At 45.1% G+C, this 26416-nt stretch overlaps 2 protein-coding genes across 2 annotated transcripts in view; both read right to left on the reverse strand.

Moving 5' to 3' along the window:
* Positions 1-791, reverse strand: part of plxdc2b (plexin domain containing 2b) — a 101404-nt gene extending 100613 nt beyond the window's left edge. The window contains exon 1 of the mRNA XM_086151049.1: positions 316-791. Within this exon, the coding sequence (XP_086007175.1) occupies positions 316-409 (94 nt within the window). The 5' untranslated portion in view covers positions 410-791. The remainder of the gene's footprint in view (positions 1-315) is intronic.
* An 8527-nt stretch (positions 792-9318) lies between these two features.
* The window catches only part of malrd1 (MAM and LDL receptor class A domain containing 1), a 55788-nt gene continuing 38690 nt past the window's right edge, over positions 9319-26416 (reverse strand). Inside the window, exons 21-33 of the mRNA XM_086151628.1 lie at positions 24295-24475; positions 21716-21844; positions 21417-21572; positions 19196-19353; positions 17524-17725; positions 16756-17034; positions 15258-15383; positions 13976-14042; positions 12325-12416; positions 12139-12235; positions 11999-12059; positions 10413-10520; positions 9319-10315 (exon numbers count right to left, since the gene is read on the reverse strand). Of these exons, the coding sequence (XP_086007754.1) occupies positions 10226-10315; positions 10413-10520; positions 11999-12059; positions 12139-12235; positions 12325-12416; positions 13976-14042; positions 15258-15383; positions 16756-17034; positions 17524-17725; positions 19196-19353; positions 21417-21572; positions 21716-21844; positions 24295-24475 (1746 nt within the window). The 3' untranslated portion in view covers positions 9319-10225. The remainder of the gene's footprint in view (positions 10316-10412; positions 10521-11998; positions 12060-12138; positions 12236-12324; positions 12417-13975; positions 14043-15257; positions 15384-16755; positions 17035-17523; positions 17726-19195; positions 19354-21416; positions 21573-21715; positions 21845-24294; positions 24476-26416) is intronic.

The following is a 26416-nucleotide window of genomic DNA, read 5'->3' on the forward strand; positions in this document are numbered from 1 at the left end:
CATATTCACTGCTGATGGCATTTATATCCTGTATATTCAAGGAAAATAAACCAATGATGTGATAGTGACAATTACACATCCTTTGACTGGATATAAGTAGCTGACAGCTAAATTAAAATGGCAATTAAAACGCAAATGTGTGTCGGGAAGATGCATTTTTGGCAGCAATCACTATTAAAGTATGTAAAAAGCAAATAAGCTACTGAGTTGAGCTCTGCAGGACTCTGGATGAGCTTGCAGACCCCAGTCTCGGGTCCCTCCCGGTCCCCCCCCCCCACCCGGCTCCCCCGGGTCTGGGTCCCCCCCGGTCCTTACCGTCTCCGGCGGCGGGCTCCGCTCCGGCTTCCCCCAAACACCGCAACGCCACAACAACTCCAAGCAGGAGGTCGAACGCCTTCCGGCCCGCCATATCCAAGTTCGGGCGAATTCTTCCAGGGGGTGGGGGGGTATCCTGCGTGGATGCCGGTAGCCCACCCGAGTTTTTCCTCTTCTCCCACAGGCGGAATCAGTGTGTCTCCCACCGCTCCAGCCGCTTTTTAAGCCGGAGATCTTCCTGCGCCGCCGCGCCGCTCCGCTCCAGTGCGCCAAAGCTGCGCGCCGTGCCGGAGTCCCGCCGGCGTGCGGCTCCCCGCAACACCGAAAGGCGGGTTTAAGGAAGTGTTTGTGTGTGTCTGTGTGTGTGTGTGTGTGTGTGTGTGTGTGTGAGTGTGTGTGTGTGTATGTGTAGGGAAGGGGGGTGGGGGGGTCACCGTGCAAAGCGCATCTCCGATCGGGAACACAGCTGTGCAGCAGTGTGTGTGAGTGTATGTGAGTGTGTGTGATAGTGCTGCGCTCCTGGAGAAGGCTGGTGCGCCTCCTCCGTCATCAGCTCCTGCGAGCCAATCACTTCTCTCCTCCTTCCGACGGTCCTTGTTAACCTGAGGAGGCAAAACACACACACACTCACACACAAAGCGTCTCTGGAAGCCAAAGAAACACCAACTACCTACCTACCCATCTACCTACCCATCTACCTACCCATCTATCTACCTATCTACCTATCTATCTATCTATCTATCTATCTATCTATCTATCTATCTATCCATCTATCTATCTATCTATCTATCTATCTATCTATCTATCTATCTATCTATCTATCTAATGCTGTCTTGGTCATCCACGTAGGAGCCATGAGAGCGCCCTCCTCAGGTGCGCTCTGAACTCCATCAACTGGAAATAGTAAAACAAAGAGCCTAAACACTTAATTTAATTTGATTTGATTAATCCTTTTAATACAACGTTTCCCCTCCAGACGTGAGTTATGAGCAGCGGTTTGATTCCTGCCGTTCCCAAAGTATAACAAAGCTGAAAGGCCAAAGAGCATCCTTTGGCTGTTTTTGTGTTTTCCTTCAAGGCAGCGAGTGACATTATGGGGAATATTTCTCTCCCTCTTCTATTTTTCCAATACAGGGCTCTCTGTAACCCTGTCACTTTTTTTTCTCGCCTGCGACTGGTTTTGACCAGGACGGATATCTTGGACCACATGCCCGGGCCAATTAAGACACTTGCCGTAATAATTCAGGAGCTGAATGGCAGCCATGGAAAAGCTTAACACAGGGAGGAAACTCCTGCATAAAGGAGTTCTTTTATAATTCCCTTGGCCGTTGTGCAGAGAAATATGCCCTTTTAGTATATAATGTGAAGTTTTTTTTGGTGAAATTGATTGTAACATTTCTTCTTCTTCTTCTTCTTCTTCTTCTTCTTCTTCTTCTTCTTCTTCTTCTTCTTCTTCTTCTTCTTCTTCTTCTTCTTCTTCTTCTTCTTCTTCTTCTTCTTCAAGGTTTTCCCTTCAGGGGTCGCCACAGTGAATCAACCTTTTCCATCTAACCCCATTCTCTGTATACTCCTCTCTCACACCAACTACCTTCATATCCTCTCTCACTACGTCCATAAATCTTTTCTTTGACCTTCCTGCCTGGCAGCATGAAGCAATACTATTGTTCACAAATGCTGACTTCTGCTCTCTGTTCAGTTTCCACTACTCTTTCCCATAACGTCATTGAATGGCTCATCAACTTTATCCCTCTGTAGTTGCCGCAATTCTGCGTATCCCTTTTATTCTTCAAAATAGGCACCATCACACTTCGTCTTAATTCTTCAGGCATCTTCTTACTCTGTAAGATCCTGTTGAATAATGTAGTCAGAAATTCTACCCCTGCCTCTCTTTGACACTTCCACACGTCGACAGGTATATCATCGGGACCAACTGCCTTTTCACTCTTCATCCTCTTCTTCAATGCCTTCCTCACTTCACTTTTGCTATTCTCTGCTACTTTGTGGTCTACAATAGTTACCTTTTACCCTTGCCTCTCTTTCATTTTCCTCATTCATCAGCTTTTCAAAGTATTATTTCAATCTTCCCATCACTCTCCTAGTACCTGTCAATACATTTCCCTCTCTATCCTTAATCACCCGGACCAGTGGTACATCCTTTCCATCTTTAGCTTTCTGTTTCACCACACTGTATATATCATTCCCTCCCTCCTTATTGCTCAACCGAGCATACAAGTCATCGTATGCCCTTTGTTTTGCCTTTGCTACTTGTATCTTTACCTTATGTTTATCTCCCTGTACTCCTGTTTGTTCTCGTCAGTTCTCTCAGTGTCCTACTTCTTTGCTAACCGTTTTTTCTGTATATACTCCTGCACTTCCTCATTCCACCACCAAGTCTCCTTATCTACTTTCCTTCTAGATGACACACCAACTACTCTCCTACCTGTCTCCCTGATAAGAGAAGCTGTTGTCGTCCAATCATCACGAAGCTCTCCCTGACCACCCAGAGCCTATATCAACTCCTACCTGAAAACCATACAACACTCCTCCCTTTTCAGCTTCCACCACTTTGTCCTCTGCTCAACATGTTACTGGTAATTAAAGTCACCGTCATCACATTGAAACTGACTCTACAGCCCCGAATAAACAGCAGCCATTTCTACAGCTTTTTAAATAGTAAAGTCATTGATTTGAAAACCTTCCACTAAAACCCCTGTCTGCTCCATTATCTTGTCACCACGTTGGTCGAGGCGGCTGTGTGGAGATTTTCATTTATTCCGGAGGGCAGAATTACTATAAATAATGCACTTAAAAATTTATGTCAGGCATATGCAGTTAATTTTTATATGGATTCACAGCATGACCCGGTATTTAGGATTTTAGTTTGGGTGGATGAAAACTCATCACGCAGACATCAGGAAGCGCAGCAGTTTTAGTTTCCGCATGCTTTTCCTTTACCCCGATTCCCTGAAATCAGCTCATATGATCATAAGCCTGCAGCTAAATGTGATACCAACATCTCCATGTCTAGTTGATCCGAAGCAGCCTCATCTTGATTGGACTGAAAGGGTTAAACTGTCATATCCATATAAACATGAGTATACAGCGCCAAATCTGTGATTTATGCCCCTCATAAACCGATCATGTCTTGTAAATCATAAAGTGTCACATCAAGAAGTCACCCCTCAGGATGAATTATGTATATATCAATTGATTTATTATTATTTAAAGCGCTTATCCAGCACTCGGGGTTAAGCGATGGGGGCGGAGCCTATTCACTCTTTCATTAGGGGAGAGATTCAACCGAGATTGGCCGAGAAGACAATCACAGAGAAGAAACACACAAGCGTTCACTCCTTCATCACCTGCCTATAGCGACACATGACCATTCCCTCCATCATTCAAGCATCACATTGAGACAAACAGCCATTCACCCACTTATTCCCAGCTGATAGAAAGACATACAACCATTCACCCTCTCATTCACGTTCTATTACGCCTTCATTGAGAACGTAATTACCTCCTCCTTTACCTGCTGGTTCCATTCCACCACCCAACACGACAGGAATCGCCTGGAGCGCACCACCTTGGTCTGCTCCAAAATAATTGGCCGACCCCTCGGACCTCTCTCCTGCTTCCATGACAGTCATATCTTAAAAACAGCCAAAAAGATCCTCCAAGATCAGTCCCATACCTTCAAGTGGCTCCCCTCAGGTTGCAGACTCAGCTTCCCCGCCTGCAAAACCCAGAGAAGGAGGGCAACCTTTTTCTCCAGAGCTGTCCAACTCTTCAATTCCCAGCAACCCTGCAAACCCCTCATTGTCATACCAGTCTCTTCTTCTCTATCAAACATTCTTTTACTGCTTTCCTGTGCGGTCACAGAGGATCTGTTGCAGATTGTGGGAACTTTTCCCCAACTGGCTAGAGACCACATTGTGCTGAAAGAGCATTTGAATGCCTGTAATAAAATATTGTGTGTGGAATGGAAGGCGCTCAGAGACATCAAGGGCTCCAGGTCTGGAGGCCGTGGCAGGAATCCCACGTGCTGACTTCCAGGGCTGTTCTATAGGTCACCGCAGCATTTAAGACGCTGAGCCATTTCATCAATGGCAGAACAAAGAGCCAAATTGACATCAGACTGCAGTCACAGTTGAGTATTTATGGGGAGAACAAGTCCAGTTTTGTAGGTTTCTTTCCTTTAGAGCCTTTTAAATTATTAGTTTCCTGGCACTAAGAGTAGTTAAAGAGACTTAAAAGTGCATGTTTTAGCTTTGAGGGCTGATCTGGGAAGAAAAACAAAAAAAACCTTGCTGGTGTAACTTGATTAGGGCTGGTTGACTGAAAACACTTTCCTTTTTTGTCATCTGAAAAAGCCCAAAATCTCTTACAAGTTTTGTCAGCACAGGGAAGCAGATATTGCAGTAGAACATTTTCTAGGTGGTATGAGATCCTGCTGGCCGTTGTTTTAACAAAGTCGTTAGATAGCTCGATGACCAAGACACGAGAGATTTGCATCTCGTCAAAATGCACAATAACATGATCTAGAATGGGAAGCGCAGCCTGCACTGAACACTTTCTTTATCAGGAGAATAATGCAAGAAAAAAGACCCAACTCTGTATATTACTTGGGTCTTGGCAATGGACTACGTGGTTGAATCGATCGTATCGATTAACTCACATAAATGGTCTCCACTTATTGATCGCTTTCATGGGCTTTTAGACAAGAATGCATTCACCCATTCACGCACCAACGCCATGCAAGGTGTTAACCGGATGCAACTTGGGGTTCGGTGGCGATGGGAGGAGTGTGGAATTGAACCGCCAACCTTCTGATTGGAGGGGCGCCTAGTCTACCGAATGAGAGCATACTATAAAATAAACACGGAGTTTAAAACACTTGTCACCTGTGCATCATTGTTGTCAACAGAAACAGTCATAAAACTCCTTTCTGCTATCTGTTCCATCATTGGATGATATGAGTTGCATTCACCAGTCCTCCGGGAAAAGATTGGTGGAAGGCCACGCATCTGACAGCCGCTGATGATGTCCAAGACATAAGGACCTGAACGAAATGTATATCACTGCTTTAACGTCGTAGCAAATCGGTCCCTTAATCAGAGAGTATTTAGGAGGCGGGAAATACCAACGAAAGATGGTAGAGGGAGCCGCCTTCATTTTGCGCAAGAAGAAAAAAGAGCTCGCTCCACATCCAAATCCTCAACCAAGTGATGATTAACTCCGAATGCAACGCAGATGTGAACGTGACTCGGGGCTGCCGCCTCTCTTCACACGTCCGTCCTCTCTCACCAGCAGTACCTGTTTCCAAATCCGGTCATGGACGCTGCGGTTGTTCTGTGGTCAGACGTCCGGGTCCCGGAGGCTCACAGTCGCCTCAGTTCCTCCACCAGTCTTCCCAGGAAACTTTCTGCGCATGTATCTCACTGGTCCACGATGAGTCATGGTGGAGTTTACAAGCTGTATTTACAGCCCCTGGACTCTGTGATCTGCCGTTGTCTTCTTACTGCCACTAACCATGGCAACCGCCATCGTCATTACAGTTTGAGGAAATTAGGAAATAAACAGTGGATGTGTCCAGTGGAATCCTCATCATATTTCCCACCTTAATGAAAATACAGTAAGGAAAGGCTGTTCAAATGGTGAGCGGCAGCAGCAGAATCATCTGAATGACAGAAGAACATTGTAGAGTAAAAGTCTCCTTCTGAGTCAGAAAATCGAAAACATCAGGACTAATTATGGGCTGTAAAGTAAAGAACGTCGGTGGCCTTCCGCCATCGTTCAGTCATTCCCCTCCTTAAGCAAGCAATAGCCATCACTGTTACCTCAGCGATGTGTGACGATGCACTGATTTTTTTACTGTCTTATATGTGGAAAGAATATCCCCAGAGATGAGAGAGTGGTAATTGTTGCAGACTTCAATGGGCATGTTGGTGCAGGCAAAAGAGGGGATGTAGAAGTGATGAGCAGATTTGCTATAAAGGATAGGAATGCAGAGGGACATATGGTGGTAGATTTTGCTAAATGGATGGAAATGGCTGTAGTGAACACTTTTTTTCCAGAAATGACTGGAACTTAGGGTAACTTATAAGAGCGGAGGTAGCAGCATGCAGGTAGACTACATCTTGTATAGACTAGGTAACCTGAAAGACATCAGTGAATGCAAAGTAGTTGTAGGCGAGAGCATAGCCAGACAGCAAAGGATGGTGGTTTGTAGGATGATTCTTGTGACAAGGAAGATCAAGAGGAGAAAGTGGTGGAAGCTGAAAGCTGAGAGGAGTGTTGTATGGTTTTCAGGAGTTGTGAAAGGCCCTTGGTGGTCAGGGAGAGCTTCGAGATGATTGGACAACTACAGCAATGTTATCAGGGAGACAGGTTGGAGAGTACTTGGTGTATCATCTGAAAGGAAAGTAGAGACTTCCACCACTAAGGAGACTTAGTGTGATGGTGCCCATTTTGAAGAATAAGGGGGATATGCAGAATTGCGGCAACTATAGAGGGATAAAGTTGATGAGCCATACACTGAAGTTATGGGAAATAGTAGTGGAAACAAGAGAGAGAGCAGAAGTCAGCATTTGTGAACAGCAGTATGGCTTCATGCCTAAAAAGAGTACTACAGAAGCAGTATTTGCTTTGAGAGTGCCAATAGAGAGGCACAGAGAAGGCCAGAGGGAGCTGCATTGTGTTTTTGTAGACCCAGGAAAAGCATATGACAGGGTGCCAAGAGGGGATCTCTGGTATTGTATGAGGAAATCTGGCGTGGCAGAGACGTATGTTAGACTGGTGCAGGACATGTATGCTAGCTGTGAGACAGTGGTGCGGTGTGCTGTAGGGGTAACAGAAGTTTAAGGTGGAGGTGGGACTCCATCAGGGATCAGCTCTGACCCCCTTCTTGTTTGCAGTGGTGATGGACAAGCTGAAAGATGAGGTTGGACAGGAAACTCCATGGACCATGATGTTTGCAGATGACATTGTGATCTGTAGTGAGAGCAGAGAACAGGTTGAGGAAAATCTTGAGAGGTGGAGGTATGCTCTAGAAAGGAGAGGAATGAAAGTTAGTCGCAGCAAACAGAGTATATGTGTGTGAATGAGACAAACTCAGGTGGAACGATGAGGCTCCAGGGAGTGGAGATCAGGAAGTTGGAGGATTTCCGGTACTTTGGGTCAACAGTCCACAGCAACGGAGAGTGTTGCAAAGAAGTGAAGAGACAGGTTCGAGCAGGTTGGAATGGGTGTAGAAAAGTGTCCGGGGATACTATGTGATGGAAGACTATCAGCCAGAACGGAAGGAAAGGTGGTGAGACCGGCGATGCTATATGGTCTGGAAACAGTTACAATAACAAAAAGACAGGAGAGAGAGCTGGAGGTCGCAGAGATGAAAATGCTAAGGTTCTCTTTAGAAGTGACCAGGATGGATAGGATCAGGAATGAGTCTATCAGAGGAACAGCACATGTTAGATGTTTTTGCGAGAAGGTCTGAGAAGCCAGACCGAGATTGTTCGGTCATGTACAGAGGAGGAATAGTGAATATATTGGTAGATGGATGCTGGAATTCAAGCTGCCAGGCAGGAGGTCTCAAGGTAGACCAAAGAGAACATTTATGGACATAGTGAGAGAGGATCTGAAGGTAGTTGGTGTGACAGAGGAGGATACAGAGAATAGGGTTAGATGGAGAAGGTTCAGGTGACCCCTGAAGGGAAAAGGTGAAAAGAGAAGAAAAAGAAGTATGTGGAAAGTAAACCAACCATTTGTGCATGATGCAGAAATACAGCAAAGCATGGGGCAGGTCACTACATGTCAGAAGGGAGAATAATTGGTTGGAGTAGGCACTGAAAATTCTCTTCACGCTTGCTTTGGTAATGAACGATTACTGCTAGTTGAGGTGCAGACAGAGCAATGTTATTTGCTAAAAATCACAGTATATTTAATCTGGAACAGTCTGGCTTGACTTTCTGTCCCAGAGTAGCTGAAAATGGAGACGCTCCACCTCCGCCCAGAAATCTCAGAATGAATCCAGACTTGTGATTACAAGACAATTGCCCAAATTTGGTTGAGGAGACATTGGTCCCTGCTGCATTAGCCGAAGAAATCTGGTCAAATTACTTTTTAACAGGTGAAAAGTTCGAGTCTTCACAAAATAAAGTCATTCACAGCCGAACGCCACGGAAAACTTTTTCAGGAGCGAGAGGTGCGTGTACCTTTCCATGGACTGTTGTCATGCAGCAATGACAACAATGGTCCCGGTGACGAAAGCTGACTAAACAACAACACAAAAACAAAGGCTTGCACTAGCACTCCTGGTGCTATTCAGCTGCATGAATAACGAAGCTACCAGAGTGACGCCGGCCCCGGGGACAAAAACACCGACAGCTTCATAGTCTCTGTCAGCATGCAGGCAAGCGAGGCAAGTCATATAAGGCGGCATTGTTTTCGGAAAAGGTTTTTGTTGGGGTCATTGATCGCTGCTTTGTTGGGTCAAATGTCAGTGGATCAAGAGAAAGAGATAAAGAGAGGGCGAGAGAGCGGCGCGTGGATGCGAGTGAGTGGGAGATAATTTTCCAAACCAAAAATGAAGCAGGGTACAATATAGATAGAACCCGAGAGGGAATAAAACACATGGCAGAGCTTTTAAAATCGCCGTTGAATGTTTTTTTTTCTTTCAAAGTTCTGGCTCATTAAACAGCAATTCTAGAGGATCATGTTGCAGCTCAATAAAATACCCATTACAGTCTGCATATCTGCTAATACTATATTCGGTGGGCAATTATTTTGCATATGATGAGTAGCTTTTGAAGCCACAAATGAATTGTTAACTCCAAACATGCACTTATTTTAACAGAGAAGGAAACTGAGATGACTGCTGGTCAAACCCTTGCCTTTACTGTTTTTTCACAACAGTGTTAAATGAGAAAGAATCGTCGATTATATGCTTTTTACACAAAGTGCAGTTTCAAAGCACTCTACATTGGTACATTGGATTGCATTCACCAATTCACACACCAATGGTATTAGAGCTTCCAGGCAAAGTGCATGGCAGCGACAGGAAGTTCAGTCTTAACATGCAGATAGGAGGAGCGGGGAGTCAAACCGCCAACCTACCATGCAGTGTTAACCAGTGAGCCGCCATGTTTGAATAGTTAAACTTGTTTCTGTGACTATTCATGTCATGTCTGGTGAAACACAAATAGAGCATGTATTTGTGATGATCACGACAGCGGGAGAGTCTCGCCACATCAAGGGGCCGGGGATGCCAATAGAAAATGGATTTTTACTTGCAAAAAAATAGAAGCTAAAAAGAAAATAAAAATTGAGGAATAAAATATTACTTGAAATCGCATGATTTCAAAAATATGTACAAATTAAAAAACACGATTCAGCTCAGGCAGAGTCAAAGCGAGGTGGAATTTGGCTTGAATTGGCCACTGACCCCGAAATAAAAGAAAAAGAACGAAAGCCATTCCCTGCATTGATTTTTTTTCGATGTTTTTTTTTATATTAGTAGTGAACTGACAGATCCTCTCCTCTGTTGAAGTTTCCTCTCCTCTCTTTCTCCTTTCTTTCCTTTTTTTTGGTGCCAGAAGCTCCAAAAAAAAGTTATAATCGAAAAAGTCCCTTATTCAAGTCTCCTTGAGTCGCCGCCTAAGATCATGCAGTGACTTTAAGCAGTTTCAGTAGATGGTTGCAGCTCATGATAAATTGCGTGTCCAGAGGTTGAACAGTCGCGGCCTGTCGGGATAGATTTGCACGCTCATCCTTGCACGGCGTTCCTAATTTGTTACATTCTTTGGGCGGAGCCTCCCCCTGACTTGGTAATTCCCGAGTCCACGAGTACTCCCGCAGGTACGGACCCAATTTGACCTGGATCTACTTCAGCATCAATACGTGGGGTCCATCGCTTTTACGCCTCGGAGCTTCCGGAGTCTGCACCGGCCGGGTAATTGTACATCGGGTTAGCAAAGGATAGCTTGGCATCCCTCCGGCTCGGGTTCTGCTGTTGACATACACACAGAGAATAATACATCATGATACTGACTCTTCTCAGGTGATTTGAGTAAAAGCCAAATGAATTAGTGTAAACATTTTACCTCCACCTCCCCACTCCAGGGGTAGACGCTGATTGAAAGCGCCTGTTTGTTGCTCCTCCCGAAACCGACGGCAGGGAAAGTGCCGGCCCCATCGTTCAAGTAGGGAAGCTGAGGGGAAGATAACCAGACGCACTCGCTAAGCATTTTGATGAACCTCAATTTGCCGGAGCGGTAGAAATACAGATCCAATTAAATTCAGATTAATTTTGCATCCATTAACAACTCTGACCCCCGTGAGATAATACAGTTTTGTTACGGAGTTTAAAATGTTTCCGCGTCTCCCCTTTGCATGAGTTACAAATATCAGCATTCTATTTATAGCCCTGTTCTCACTGACAGATGCATGCAAGCATACATGTACAGACATACTGATACAAATTTAGAGTGTGTGGAAATACATTTTATGTTTTGTGTGTGTGTGTGTGTGTGTGTGTGTGTGTGTATGAGGTTGATTTTACCACAGCTCAGACATGCCACACACACGTTGTGTACGAAAAAAGAATATCATTCGTGCCGCCGATGACCTGTGTGAAGTCTCAGTGTCAAGAATATGTTGCCCAAGTTGAAGTGATGTGCCGCTCCTCACTAATTCACCGGCGGTTTGAACCGAGACCATATTTCTGCGAGTGCTCACTATGCTCTTTCAGGAAGTCAAAGCAGAACTGGTATTTCAGCAGATTTCTTTTCCGGCGGGGGGCAACCGATAACTCAAGCTGTGGTAATTGGCCACACAGGTTGACTGACTTGTGAAGATAAACTTAAAAAATACGACATAACAGTGACACCAGTGAGCGTTAACCCATGGAAGTATAGAAAACTAATTCAGACTTACGGATATTTTACGCATATTTTTTGTATTTATTCATTCATCCATTCATTATCTATACCGCCTATCCAAGCTTTATAGAGCCTATCCCAGCTGTCCCAATTGCACGTATAGACATAAAACTATTCACCCTCTCATTCATGCCTCACACAGACATAAAAACATTCACTTTCTCTTTTAAATGTCATATAGACGCATAAAACCATTCACCCTCCCAATCACAAGAAAAATAGAGAAATACAAACATTCACTCTCATTCACAAATCATGTGGAGACATAAAACCATTCACCATCTCATTCACAAGGGCAATCTAGGAAAAGGAAATCACTAATGCACAAGCACTGAGCAAGGCATGTTGGTACTGCTGTCGTAGTAGAATAGGGTAAAGCGGGTTAAGCATTAATCCTAATCCTAAAGGTTTATAAAGGTTTTTTCTCAGGTTGAGGTTACCTTCACATTCAGAAAGCATTGGGAGAAGTAAAATAATTGTTAATTTTTGCAGTCCTGCATTAAATCAAACTATATAGCACTACTGTTGCGTGAACAACTACAAAACACACGTACTGCGTCCACGGCTGCTGGTAAAATCAATAGAGTTAATCAAAAAATGTAATCTAGCAGGGAGGCTTGGTAGTCACCTTCTGACCTCCTCAAGTATGAGAGAGAAAAAGCAGAAAAATGACAATATTAAAACCAAGCGATCTAATGTTGCGGCGAAGGAATTGACCGATGATTGATTGGATATTCGTGCGAGCTGACCTCTGCTCTCCAGTCGAAGCCTGGGTTATCCGCCGCCCCGCCATCCGTCCACGCGGGTTCTCTGTTGAGTCAGCGCAGGCGCTGGTCAACTGCGCTCCTCCGGGATGAAATTATCGAGAGCAAATGACGGCGGGGCTTACCTTGTGTGGCTTCTTCTTCTGCACAGAGCCAGGAGACAAACCGTAACACCAGCTATCATCAGCAGAAGTCCGATAGCGATACCGGCGTACACGGCGTCTACACAACGGGGGGGTGAGTCTATCACATGGCATATAGGAAAAAATACTGGGAAGACTTTTTAATGTCCACAATTATTTGTGCTTTACCCAGCTGCGTGTCCTCAGGTGTAGGCGTTGAGGTTGACAGAGACGGCTTTTCTCTCACATGGCAACGGTTGCCCGTCCATCCTGGATCACACCTGCGATCAGACACACGCGTGTTCTGACTCTGAACCCGAATGCTTAATTTCCACGAAAACGATTCTGTTGATGAAGAAGGGAATCGGCTCCCCATGCCATCCGCTCGGGCTGTTTATGTTAAAAAGCCAAACGGGGTTTTGACAGATTTATTTTGCCCACCCCCCCCCCAACCCAAAACAACGGTCAGGAGCCTAAATTATGATATATGGCCAGTTTCCTCTTCCTATCTTTGTAGTATTTTCTCGCAAAAATCAATAGGGATCTGTGGATTTTTGAGCCCTTTCAAATGTAAACTGTGTTTTCCAGGTGCAAAAAAGATGCCGATAAGGTGAGAACACTGAAAATTTGATCTGACAAAATACAACTATAAGATGGATCAGGATAAACATGCGCTACCAAAACATGCATACATAAAAATAACAGCCCTGACAAACATCTTGATATTCCTCAGCTCGACGTCCAACAAAGAAACAAAGATTGCAAACAGTTTGTCCCGTCCAGGGACTATCTGGGAAGGAACATGCATTCCTTTTCTCCCAGACTACTATGACTTCAACTCCAACATCTGTTCAATATCAGCCATATTTTTGAGCAGCATTGACCTTCCAATTTGAAATGCGCCGCCTCGGGGAAACCAGACCGCCATTGTCATCCGAGGGGGCGTGGGTACATCGTTTGTGCCAGTTTTGGCGTGGCGGCGGGCCGGCCTCTCCGCTTCTCTCAGCCCGGCAAAGGAACGTGATGCAAATATCGAGCCAGAAGCCGGCCTTTGGCTGCAATACAGCTGGGCGGTTATCAAGTCTGGAACAGTTGCAGGGGCTTCTCACCGCACAGCGCCGTGAGTGACAGCGGTATAGTCCTGTTACATAATGACGGGAGGAAGCGGCTGCAGCACTGAATCGGGGAATGTCGGACAAGCGTAATAAATGATCGGGTGAAACAAGCAGTCTGACGAGGCGAATAAAATAAAGGGATGGGCTCCCGTTTTGCGGCAAACACCGCCGGAGCATTTCCTTGAACAGTTTACTCCACCAGTGTTTGCAATTGTGGCTCGTTTTAATAGCCATGGGAACCCGAGAAGACGTTTCTTCTACATTTCACCGGATAGATACTCACGATACTTTGCGATACTGGCTTCATACAATGAGAACTGCCGATGCCTGCAAATACACTTAAAAAAGCATCAGAAGTCCAACTCCATCCTGACAGTCCTTTAGCAGATTAATCTAACGCATCACACTGCTGGGGGGGATCGCGCCTCAACAGGGAGCAGGAGAATCTATCGGCAACTCCCGGCAAACACTGCGTGGGTGGATAAATGACGGGGCGACCACCCTGCTTAAGCAGATCCCTACATGCTCCGCTAAAAGCGTTTCTTTCCTAAGAACAGTAACAAGACGGATGGGATTTCCGTGTTTTGTATCTCAGTGAGAGATAAACCACAGGACGACAGGGTGACGGATGTGGACGTGGTACTTGTCAAGTACCATGAGTGATTATTGGTGCGGCAGCGGGTGTGTACAGGTGTTCCGCTGTTTCAAGGTGAAATTGAACTTACGTGCAAGTTGGGCCGTGCCTCTCGACGCGGCACCGGCCACGACCCAAGCAGTACATCGGAGGACATTCTGCAAACGACAACACATGCTTCTTACTCCATAATATCCTTTCACTCCGATACGCTGCACGTAACCCCTTTTTTTGATTTAAATGGCTTGTAACCGTGACAAAAGATAGCGGAGCTGCAGCGGAGTGTGAGATCTGTGAGTGCAGTGAGTATTAAATTGTACTCGATTGTATTGTGGTCGATATAAGCAAACGTGAGGACGGGTACGTTGTTCTTGTCAGACTAATGTCTGACACCGTGCTCAACAGCTGACATGACTGCTGTCTGAGCTGTTTGAAACAGCTCTGCGAAAACCTGGACTCTTAACTGCCGCTTGATAAAGTGGCTGCGGGCTGGCAGGGTGAGGCGGACTAAATAAGATTACCGCACTGATTTCTTATTGTGATCGCACGTGTCAAAACAGCGTTTTGGGGGCAGGCGGTGAGAGTGACGTGCGCTTTGAAGGATTCATGTTTCAAAATGTCTTGGGAGTTACAGCTTTGGCTGCAAAGGAAATGAAGTGGGTGACAGTCAAGCAACAGCTGAATCCAAACTGACAACTGCAGATGAGACTGCAGTTCTTGATGTGGACTCGGTAAATGGTAATCTGTTTTTTTTTTTTTTTTTTTAAGAATAAAGCAGAATGGGTTAAACCCAGTTACAAAAAAAACCCACCAGATATATTGTTTTTTTCCGACGCACCTTCTCCAACTCTAAAGATGTTCTTTGGAACCACTATCAGGGATTTTATATCTAGACCTTTAGAAAGATTTCCAGCTGCAGATTTGGACGTGAGGATTTATGGCTTCTGTTAGTTTCTTACATGGAACCTTTTAAGAGGTGATCAATAAGGAGGCTGGACAACGCCGGCCTTATAAATCAATGTATTGCACAAAGAATGCTGAATGTGAATGCTAAAGTATGCTTTCCCTGGCTGTACAGTTTGACTATAACAATATCTGTGCTCAGTATTTTGGTCCTATTGGGAAGGAAAGTGATACTTTGAGTCCTGAGTTTTCCCTCTCTGATATTGTTTGATAGCGAGCTCTGCAGAAATAATCAAGCGCTATAAAAAGATAATGACGAACACGAGGTTTAAATGAAGGATCATATTATCCGACGTTGGAATATTTTCAAAAAAATGCTAAATCCCAGTGCTCCTGCTGACAAATGTGAGAATGAAACACACACTGAGGCGGAAACACGCGTTTTACAGCGGCGAGGTATTGCTTGTTACCATCGCAGCTGGATTCATCCGAGAGGAAAGGCAGACAGTCGGCGTCGCGGTCGCAGCGCCGCTGAAGTTGAATGCAACCGGCCAAACCTTCACACAGCAGTTCTCCCACCTCACAATGCAGCAGAGCTGTCGTGGAAAAAAAAAAAAAAAAAACATAAGCATATTCAGAAAGGACAGGAGGAGTGAGGAGCCCATCACGGGTGACTCCTCGGCGTTCACCATCACACTCACCTGCAGGGAATCTTGCAGCTCTTGGAAGATGATTTTTGAAAGTCAGAGGTTTAAGAAAACACTCGAGATGGCCGTGATTTGTCAAAATTGTGAAAAATTTTAAAATATTCTTTCAACTCCATTGAAATCCATCTAAGGTCAGTTTATTTTATTACACATGTATTGTATTAACACTGACTAAATGTTTTCTGTATGTAAGGAAAAACAATATTTCTGATAGTGATAAATATATAGATAAATAAACACTCTTTGAGAGTTACGAACACGATCTCACCCTCACAGAAAGTAATAGAAAAAAAAAATTAATTCGATTGTAATACTGTCTGAAGCTGGCACGCTCTGTGTATCATTAGATATTATCAGTCTTATATGATCATTGATAGAATTAATCCATTTACAAATACATTGTCATTTTGTTAATTCATCATTTTCTGATGTTTTTTGTTGCACTTTTGAGTGCAGGAAGAAACAGGTTTTCCGAACCCTCATCAACAAATCATGTTTACAAATTTGATCATTAATTGATCGGAAATTGGATTTCCCTTTAAGCCGTTTAACCGCTGCTGAGAGGAAATTCCTCGGGTTGCTAAGAATCAGCTTAGTGGTCCGGAAAATGAAAATTAAAAAAATAAAAAAAATAAATAAATAACCCTTATCTGCAGGAATGGATTGGATGGCTTTTAGAGACGGTTAACTCCTCCGTTGAGTTTTCAATGGTGGAAAACAAAAGGATGTCCAATTGTTTCTGATGAATTAGTCGGCAGTCGGAGAAGGCGTTTCACTGTTGTTGCGATTGTGAGCTTAAAAAAAGGCCAAAAAACGTCTTGTTGATTTTTACAACTAATACATCCGGCACGTAAAAGTTCATAATTCTATCACGGTTTGCAAACCCACTCTTGTTCTTCCCCGGCACATTTTTTATATAAAATTTTAACATGCAATCGCCGTGTTCGGCAGACTCACAACCTACGTGAGGAAATGCTAAGAGTGCGAGAAAGAGAGATATTTAGTTTTAATAAGCTTTTCACTCTCCAGGTTATTTCAGGACTATTTCTTTCGTCTGAGTTCTTTTGGGAGGAATGCCGTTGCAGCGAGAGCCGCCTTACAAACAGTCATATTCTGTCAGTCCTTGCAGATAAAGAAATTAAGCATCTGAAATCAGCTGCAAATTTAATTGGACAATGGTGACGCTATTGATGTATTTTATCCCCCCTGCTTCTCTAAAGGACCGTGGCGTCCCAAAAACCCTCATTACACTCATACTTACGGCAGCTGTATTCATCCTCTCCGTTGGGACAGTCGGGGACGGCGTCACACCGAAGTATGGCGGGGATGCAGCCGTTATTCAGGCACTGGAAATACCCAGGGGAGCAGCGGTCCTGGGGGGGGACCGTTCCAGGTACTGCGCCGGGACAATACTCTTCATCAGAACGGTCGACGCAATCGAACTCTCCATCGCACCGCCAGCTCTCCGGGACGCACTGGAAGGAGTGGGAGCATTGAAAGTGGTCTGCTCCGCAGGTCAGAGGCTGGGGAGTCACCAGTCCTGGAGATGGGTGGAATTGGAGAAACAACATTAGTGTACTCTTGTTGAAATTATCTTGTTGTGGCTACTGGACTTGAATTTCTTCACTCAAAGACGTTTCAGAACTGAAGAAGCCTCTCAGATGAGGGGTGAAAAGTCTTCAAGTGAGGAAATTCAAGTCCAGTTGCCACGACGAGAAGATTTGGACGAAAATTCGCCGTGACCTGGATGACCGAGAACACCCACAAACATTACTGTGATTGAGCCTTCTAAGTTTTCAGATGTCTTGATCTGGTCGCCGTGTTGAATTCATATGGACCAATAGGGACCCTCAGGACAACACACACTCCCTGAGAGTGTATACAATTCATATGAGAATGGAGGATAATTGGAGTTGGTGGACATGAACCTTTAAGGGACTCTCATTGACTTAAAAATATGCAAATCATCAACTGCTTTACAAACGAAAATGCCCTATAGGGATCAATAAAGTATGGTTATCTTATTTACCTCCAGCCATGCATTCTGCAGAGTAGGAAACGTCATCCAGGCCGATGTCCGTCCACATGTCTCCCCCCGCCTCGGCCTGGAAGGTCACTCTAAATGGCACTGTGTTGGACAGGATGACGTTTGCATATTTCCAGCGGTCACCGTGATCTCCAGTGGTGGCCCACATAAGCAGACGGGTTCCGCTGTTCCCAACGGTATAAACCTACGGCAGGAAATAAATGATAACTATTTTTTTCAGTTATCTTCTCTCACGTATTTGTCTGTTTACAAGGATTTTGTTAAAGGGATGTCAAAACGAATAAATTCGAAGGGAAATGGAAATAAATAAATAAATGCGTTTTTAAAAAAAGGTGTTTTTCCAAGAGGAAAAAAAAACAAAATAATAATAACATTGATAATAATTGCAAATCAAATTGGTCAAATTTGATTGTTTCTAAAGGCAGTGCCTGATAACTTTCTCCATTGGAGGCAGTAACAGCCTTCCTCCATCCAATTCTAATTGTTCCAGGCAAACAAAACGACTACACGCTTCGACTTTCATGATTTTGTGTTTGTTCTTAGTTGAAGCTGATAAAATTAGCTACTCCGGCTTCCTCACCTGCCCGTTTCTGACTATTTCTCCGTGTTTTCCTCGAGAATATCAGTCTTAATGCTTAATTCTGAATTATTAAAACGAATGAACAAACAAACACATGCATCTCAGGGAGATGTGATCTTAGCTCCAGCCTCTACATCTGGGGGGGGAAACATTGCATGCAAATGATGTGGAGAAACTCAAAAGCGGGTCATGGTGTGTATTTACGTTACATAGTTTTGAATTGATTTGGAACGTCAGCAAAACATAAAAAAAAATCATGTGCATTTTTTAAAACAGATCAATAAAATTACGGATGATGATGATGGAGAGCGAGTGCGCCCCATAGAGGATTTGGAAATGACCTATTTATTCATTAATTCACTCGTTCATTCTGTATGTTTTTTTATGGTTGATCGCAGAGTCACATATGTGGATTTATAACCATTCACCCTGTCATTCACACAATTTAATGATATTGTCAATCATTTTCGCCTGAGGAAACCCATGCAGTCACGGGGAGACCTTGCAAAACACGCTTCTTGCTGAGAGGCGGGAGCACAAATAACTGCTACCCGAAATCACATCATGTAAAAATGATTTGAATCTATCGTAACGCGCTTTTTTGTGACAGTTTTTTCAACAAGGTCTTGAGTGTCGCAGATGTTAAATTCCAACATTCTGGCTTCAAGATGTTCAGTGTGTGGAGTCAATCTTAAACTTGACAGTCTTCTTTGACAGAAGTAGTTCACTTCCTCTTTAATTACTGTCATTTTTTTATTAGTTTCTTGCTTCCTGTTTGTGGAATTAAATTACAAGAAGCTCAAAAAAGCATTAAAAGATGAAAATGCTAATGAAGTTTGCAAGGTGACGCGCTGTGATGGATTATTTCCTGGCAGGGACTTTATTTTCCTCCTGTGGGTGTTGGTTGATTGACAACAAGGAGGGTGTATTACAGTGAGAATAACACAAGACACAAATAAATAAATGGCGACAGAACCAAATTAAGCCCTGACAGGCAATCAAAATCAAAAGGAAAAACCAAAAAGGAAAGAAGATGGATGATTATTTCTGTAATTGTGACTTCAGTCGGATCACCTTCAGTGTTCCCATCCTGCTGGAGCCGTGCATGTAGAACCAGAAGCGCAGGCGACACAGGCCGACGCTGGCCGGGAACGGACTGATGGTTGTTACTTTGGCGATGTCACCCTCCCTCTGAACGGCCGAGTGTATATAGAGGAAGTTCCCTCCGCCACCTTTGCAGATAAACAGTATTTAGGGTTCTGGGTGACTTTTGAAGAGGGCAGGAGTGATGTGGTGAGGTACACCCGGGTCTAAACCCCACATTCCCTCAGCGTCTGCGCTCCTGAAGAAGAGAAATCCGATAACTTCGTTATTACTCGGACCGAGGGAGGTGTCGGCGCTGTTGTGAAAAGCTCCGACCTGCAGCGAAGAGGCTGCAGAACCTCTTCAGAGAAGAGACCGCATCTGTGCAGCGGCAGAAGTGGAGTTTTCCACGAGTTGTGGAGTTTAAGAAAGCACAGCGAAGCCGGCTCCTAGCAACCACATTTCTCCAATATTTTACCTGTTCGATTGTTAAACTCAAACATTTTTTTTTTGGCTCATTTCCATAGAAATGTCATCAGACGGCCATGGCGCCCCATCCTCCCTCCCTCCTTCCATCCCTCCTGCGTGCAGGTGTTAAAAACAGCCGGGTTCATCGATCCGCAGTGTAGTGAGATCACAAGTTGCTCCTATGACACAGCGCCCCGCGTTCAAATTCATCTCCCCGATCGATTCTCCCCGCTCGCCCATCACAAGTGGTTGTGGACTCAGCAAGCTCCCAACAGCCAATCCATGGCTGATTTACAACTCCACCATGGCACAGGGCAGTTGGTTTAGTGTGTGTGTGTGTGTGTGTGTGTGTGTTCTACCAAGGCTGTATGAGATGTTGCTTCATCCTTGTGTTCACAGCTAAACCGAACGATATACTGGATGACAGGATGACACGCCATATTCCGGCCTACGGGGGAAAATTCGCAAATTTTGCCGGAGTGTTCATGACGGATCGCGGGCTTTTAGATCCTCACTCTCGGTTTATCGCTCAAAGCTGGCAGCGTTATTATTGCATACCGTTAAAGCTGTCGGAGAACGGGGGGGGGGGGGGGGCGAGTGCCCCACTACATTTTGGTGATGCGGTGTCAGTTAGAGGCCGAGACCTCGGCAAACACGACATCACACCACATGGAAGAAATCGAAAGTCATTCGTCCATCATCTACAGTCCGTTTCCCGCGCTCAGGGTCGGGGGGGTGGAGCCTATCCCAGCTTTCATTGGACAAGAGGCGGGGTTCACCCAGGACTGAATCGGTCAATCACAGGGCCACATATGGAGACATATAACCGTCTCATTCACATATCTGGGCTTTCTAGGATCTCCAATGAATCTATTGTATGTTTTTGGAGCGTGGAAGGAACCCGGAGAACCCAGAGGAACCCCACGCAGACACAGAGAGAACTCTGTGGGAAACCAACCAGGAACTTTCTTGCTGTGAGGAGGAAGTGCAAACCGCTGGGCCACCATGCTGCCACTATTATTCTTAAAATTATCATTAATATACAACATTCATCTGTATATCAGATGCTGTGTCGCCATCAGGTCGTCAACAAGATCAGTCCAAGCTAGATTTTGCTTTTGTTTTGTTTTCTCAAATTCACTGTTTCATTTGAAACCCGAAGGCACAATTGCTTGTTTATGCTCTCTGGCGTTTCTTGTAGGTGCACATTAGTTGCAGAGCAGGAGCCAGAGGGGCAAATGGCATCCAGGGTTTCATATAATGAGTAGGACTTTTGTTTTTGTTTGTTTTTTGATGCGGGGAGTGATGTCAGTCAAAAGCAAAGTAAGAAAATACTGCTTTTTCAGTGGTCAACCTTGTATTAATGATGTCAGCGCGTAGCCTCACAGCGTCAGGCTGCAGCCGTCCTGTTCCGGACCCAGTCCAATTATTTTGGTAGCTACCGATCATTTCCATGCAGGGTGGGAAAATGCAACCTTGAGTGCGTAAACACAGCCGTAAAAGATGACGTCCTGGTTAATACGAGTGGATCGGGCAGGTTTAAAAGAGCAGAGTGTGAACATTTGTCAAAGCCCCGCTTCGTGTGTTTTCAGTTGGAGACTCTTTTGCCTTGGTGATTTCTCCGCTCTTTATATTCTGTTGTTTCCAAATCTTGCTATGAGGGCCACTTTATTATCTTCAATGGGACTAAAGCCTTTAATTTTTCTGCTGAAATCATTATACGGGGATGACAGTAAGGACCCACCGTGGTCGGCATTAGGCCCGGCTCCCGGTGTTTCGCTCTTGTGACTGATCTTCCAGTCAAAGTTATCTTCAACGTCCTGAAAAAGCTCGCAGGTCTCTTCCCATTGGCCTTCATCCATGTTGAAATTACAAGCGCCTGGTGAACCAATGACATCGCCTGTGGAGGAAACAGAATGAAAGGAGAGGGAGGGGGGCGTGATGGAAGAAGTGATGGATGTCGATCGACTGCTGCTTTCTGCTCTCGAATAAGATGGATTCTCTCCCATGTTCAAGAAAAATCAATTTGCCATCGCCGCTCACCGCAGTCCATCTCGTCGGATTCGTCGGCGCAGTCCGCCTTGCCGTCGCACACCAGGTGCGACTCGATGCACTGTCCGCCGCGGCACACAAAGTCGGTAACGGCGGGACAGCTTTGCGGCTTCGCAGCATCTGAAATGAACACAAACAAAGGGGGGTGAACTGCGAAGAGGGCAGCTTTAGTCACGATCAAAGATCGATTTGTCGCTTTTCACATGTGTGACTAAACATGCATCGGACATGCGGAGCGGGGATTTTTCTACCCTTTTTTCCATTTACGTGGATTGTATTGAGCCCAAGAGAAAACACTGCAATGGACAAAATGCACGCTATTAAAACACAGGCTTCCTGTGTTGTGCACCAGAGCTTGCAAGCGGCGGAGGAGACAGTAAACAAAAGCAGACAAACACTTGTCAGAGAAATGAAATCCTGTGTCCTCTTGCTCAGAGGGGAAAAGGGATAAAAGACAGCACGCGAAAAAAAACAGCGGGTTATGATGTGTGTGAATGTGAAATATTGTTGAAACAGCAAAAGGGGAGAGCTATGACCGATGGCTAATGACACGCCGCAAAGTCATCAGCTTTGCTTCCAGGTAAAAGGAACTCGTCGTCCAGTTCTCGTGCGAGTTGACGGAGGTTGTGATTTAATGTCGTTCGGTTCAGACGGACAGATTTTCTGCTTGTCGGCCCAGGAATGAATTCCTGTCTGTCTGTTCCCATTTATGCCCGTTCAAGTCTCGGGTCAGAGATGCGATGTCTGTATACGGGCGCTAGTTTTGCGTTTCCGTGCTGGCGGACGCATCAGCCAGGGAAGAAACATCCAAAACTGTGTCCGGCTGTGTGCAAGTCCTGTCTTAGACATAAACACCGAAGAGCGTTTGTCAGCAGCTGTCATCACTTTGACATTCAAACCCTCCCACGAAAAAAAAATAAAAACAGTTCCTTTTCCTTCACGATACACAGGGGAGAAAATCTATTTCAGCGTGAAAAGTGTCAGTTGAAACAAAATATTTGGTACTTCCACGATGAAATCTCAGCATATTCTGCTGTGAATATCATGTGAAAAGGCCCCGAGAATCTGAAATATAAGCAGAATTGTTCCACTTTTTCTTCTTTTTTTTTCATTTTAGTAGCACAGTAAATTAAGCCTCCTGTTGAATCGAGTAGCCCGGGCAGTAAAAACCTCAGAGGTTGGCAGAGCGCGATTGCGATTACTTTTCCAGGTGTGGGCTTTTATGACCTTGACAGAATTTTCCACCGGCATCCTCCATTTTGAAAGGACGATCTCTGTCATCATCCCATTTTTCCGCTTCAATTGGAGTTGAAAAGAAGACGACAAATATGTCTTTCATAAAATGACAGATTTTACCACTTTCGTCACTTTGCGGTTTCAAAGGCCAAAGGCCATCGAGGAGCCATTGGGAGGTTGGGGGTCTTGCCCGGGGACACTGCAGAATGGGGGAGACGGGAAATCGGGCCGGCCAGCCACCCTCTGACTGGAGGGACCGTCGCGCCTCTGAAACAATTGTTGTTCTCATCGTAAATCCATTGAGGATGCTCAGTTGGCGGATCAGGCTTCCCTCCAACCAGAAGGTTGGCTGTTCCGTCCCCAACTTTCCCCGTCTCCATGCCCAAGTGTCTTTAGCCTGGTCGGCACCTCATTAGGTAGCCTTGCCACCGTCGGAGTGTGGAAGTATGGGTGAAAGCAATCTAGTGTCGAGCGTTTTCAAACCACTACGTGAGTCGAAAGCATTTACCATTTAAAGCGGGATGACTTTTCGAGACTTTAATCAAACACTCGGTCTCTCCTTGTCAAACAGAGCATTGATGACATTCAAATTTGGGTCACCGCTCGGCCGAGCGGAGCATGTCAACGAGAACCGACAGCGAGTAACCATCTCCGACAGAGAAAGCAATAATTTCTCCCCTTGACGGCCAAGCGGGGCACGGATGCAGTGTCACCGCAGCAATCAAGCTTTGTATTTCGCTGATTGAATTTTTAAAACTGCAAATTAGGTAAAAATAATCAATGGTCAAATCTTGGGATCTTGGAGTAGCATTCCGGTCATGTACAATGGCACGAGCAGTACTGATGATTACTTTAGCGGCAGAGGAAAACAATAACACCGCCGGTACGAAGCTGAAAGGCCTTTTGGGCTGCACGTTTTGGGGAGTTTTGCACGGACATTTTAATTGGGCTTTGGCGTGACGGAAATTGGGTAGTGTGCTTCTGTTATCCGTGCAAACTCATTGGCTCTTGGCTGCCCATGTACGTCCAATCAATCTCCATATATGCAAGAACTTAAGCAAACATCATCCCAGTATGTAGTATTTTATTTGGCAGGAGTTTTCGTCCTTTGGAATTTGTGCGCGGCTAAAAAAAATTTGCCCGCGTTTCTGGACATCCTCTTTAAATGTAGGTCAACAGAACCGGAGATGAAACATCAAAACGGTGCTAATTGGTTGCAGACGTCTGTAACCCTTTGGGTCTCGGGAAGCTGCAGCAGCTCCCCCTCATTCCGGTGTCGGTGGACTGAGCCACCAAAGCAGGAGAAGACGGCCAACCCAGTGAGGTTCACCTACCCGGGGCACAGTCTTTGAATTCCAGGTCATCCAGGGCAGCTCCTCCACTCACGTCTCTGGATCGAACCCCTTCAAATATCACCTGGAAGTTCCTCAGCTTCCTCAGAGGGATCTCTGCTCGGTTCCACTCATTTCCCTGGTGTCCTGTTTTATTCCACACCTCCCAGAGATCATTTTCTGTCTGCGGAAAAGAGCGGCATCGTGAAATTTCACATTTACACGTGTTTTCTCGTGCGACTGGTTTCTACCGACGCTATCAGCGGCTCGAGCGGAATCAGAGCGACAGCATTATTGTCAGGGATGCATTTGGAGCATCTCAGATGCAGTCACAAGTGAATGACTGTTGGATCCATACAGGCAAAATTAGCTCTTCGACAGGTGCTGGCTGCCGAAGAACGGCGACCATCTACGAGGAGTCATTACACCCTCATTAGCGTGGCATCGTTTGAATAGGCTCCCCTGCTTTGAGACCCGCTATTCAGACTGAAATTGTGCTTTCCATGAGCTGTGGTAATAGCTTCCTCCCATTCCTCATATGGAACATATTAAGAGACAGTTGGAGTATATCGCCGTCTGCAAGTCCGCTCCGTCTTCTCCCAAGGCATCAGTCAGGAACTGAATCATGACCAACATCGCCCTGAAACAACAAGAGGGACTTTGGAAGGAGTTTAACAGATGCATTTCTTATGTGCCAGCACCTCGATGGCCGTGTCAGTAGCATAAATGAAACATATCCGTTAGATCGCATCCAATCAGGGGCACTGCTCTGAGTGAAGAATACGAGAAACCAGAACAGAGCTACTGTCGTACCAGGGAGAAATTTCATTTCACATCCATTATTCATTTTAATAACTTCTCTGAGTTGCTCTGCATATGTAGTCATAAATGAAACCCAGTAGCGTTGAATATTACAGAGGGGACTTGAATGCACGGGGCCGAAGGAATTCAGACGCGTCCGCACAAAGAAAAACAGAGGAAGGAAAGATAAATCTCTGCACATGCCAACTAGAAATAAATATCCTCATGCTGCACAGCCCTCTGCAGCGGAGCAAGTCCATTGCAATGAGTGTGTAAGAGAACGTGGAGTGGTCTGCTCATCTTAAAAAAAAGATTCAGGACAGGTATCTGTGCTGCTCTGAGCAGAAAGAAGACCGGAGGTTTAAGCAAAGACACGAGGAGAGCACGGACGGCTTTTAGCAGGAGGACTTGAAATCCATCAAAGGAAGCCGTACTCGAGTTTGGACGACGCGCTTATCAATTTGAATACAAATCTTTTTAAATTTGCCTGCGAACACTGTGTTTCACATTGACGGGTCTTTGCAGCGTGCCGCCGGGGCCGAGACGTTTCTGGAACAAGATGAATTTTCGTCTGCTTTTTCGTGTCGGAAACAACACGAGAGTTTTTTCGGATATACGTGTGTCGTGAAGATGGGGTACATGTTTTGCTTTGCTGTCAGTGGGACAAAAGAAAAGGATATAGTCAACACTCCCGGACCTACTTCTCGTATCCCAGTGCGGTGCCGTTCAGAGGCACACAATGAAGTTCTCTTCAGTCTAGATACTAGTTTATGCAAATAAACAGAATAAAATCCCTCCGAGGTAGACGCTTTACTGAGCACTGTCAACTCGCTCCCCCTTTTTGCGACTTTTATTCTTCTTTTTGCCCCTTTCTGTCATCCCCCGCCCCAGCGGGTCTCCTCTTGTCATCTTTTGTCAGCCAGACCTGAGCATTAACTCCCATTGGACACTTGTGCCAAACCGTTAACTTAACTCCAAGGAATGCTACGCGTCCTTCAGACTGTCACTGATCATCCTGTTCAGCAGTAAATTATTAAATCTACAACAGCTGCCTCAGACTTTCTGCTATTTTCTGCTGTTTGTATTTAAGAGACAGTGGCAAGTCAGTTATTTCACATTTCAATAGTAAGACTTTAAGCACAAATAAACAAATATGCGTGAGATGAATGATTATTAGGGATTTGTTTGGTTGTTTTCTTCTGGAGAAACTCCCCCACCATAAAGGTATTTTCAAACAGGCTGCATAAGGAATTAAACCCTAATCATAACAAGGAATGTTATGAGGTTTCTTGAGTTTTCGGGAGGAACCTTCCCCGGTCAAGAG

This window comes from Fistularia commersonii, chromosome 8 (assembly GCF_037954325.1).
Source record: "Fistularia commersonii isolate RoL2024-O1a breed Wild chromosome 8, RoL_Fcom_v1.0, whole genome shotgun sequence".
NCBI lineage: Eukaryota > Metazoa > Chordata > Actinopteri > Syngnathiformes > Fistulariidae > Fistularia > Fistularia commersonii.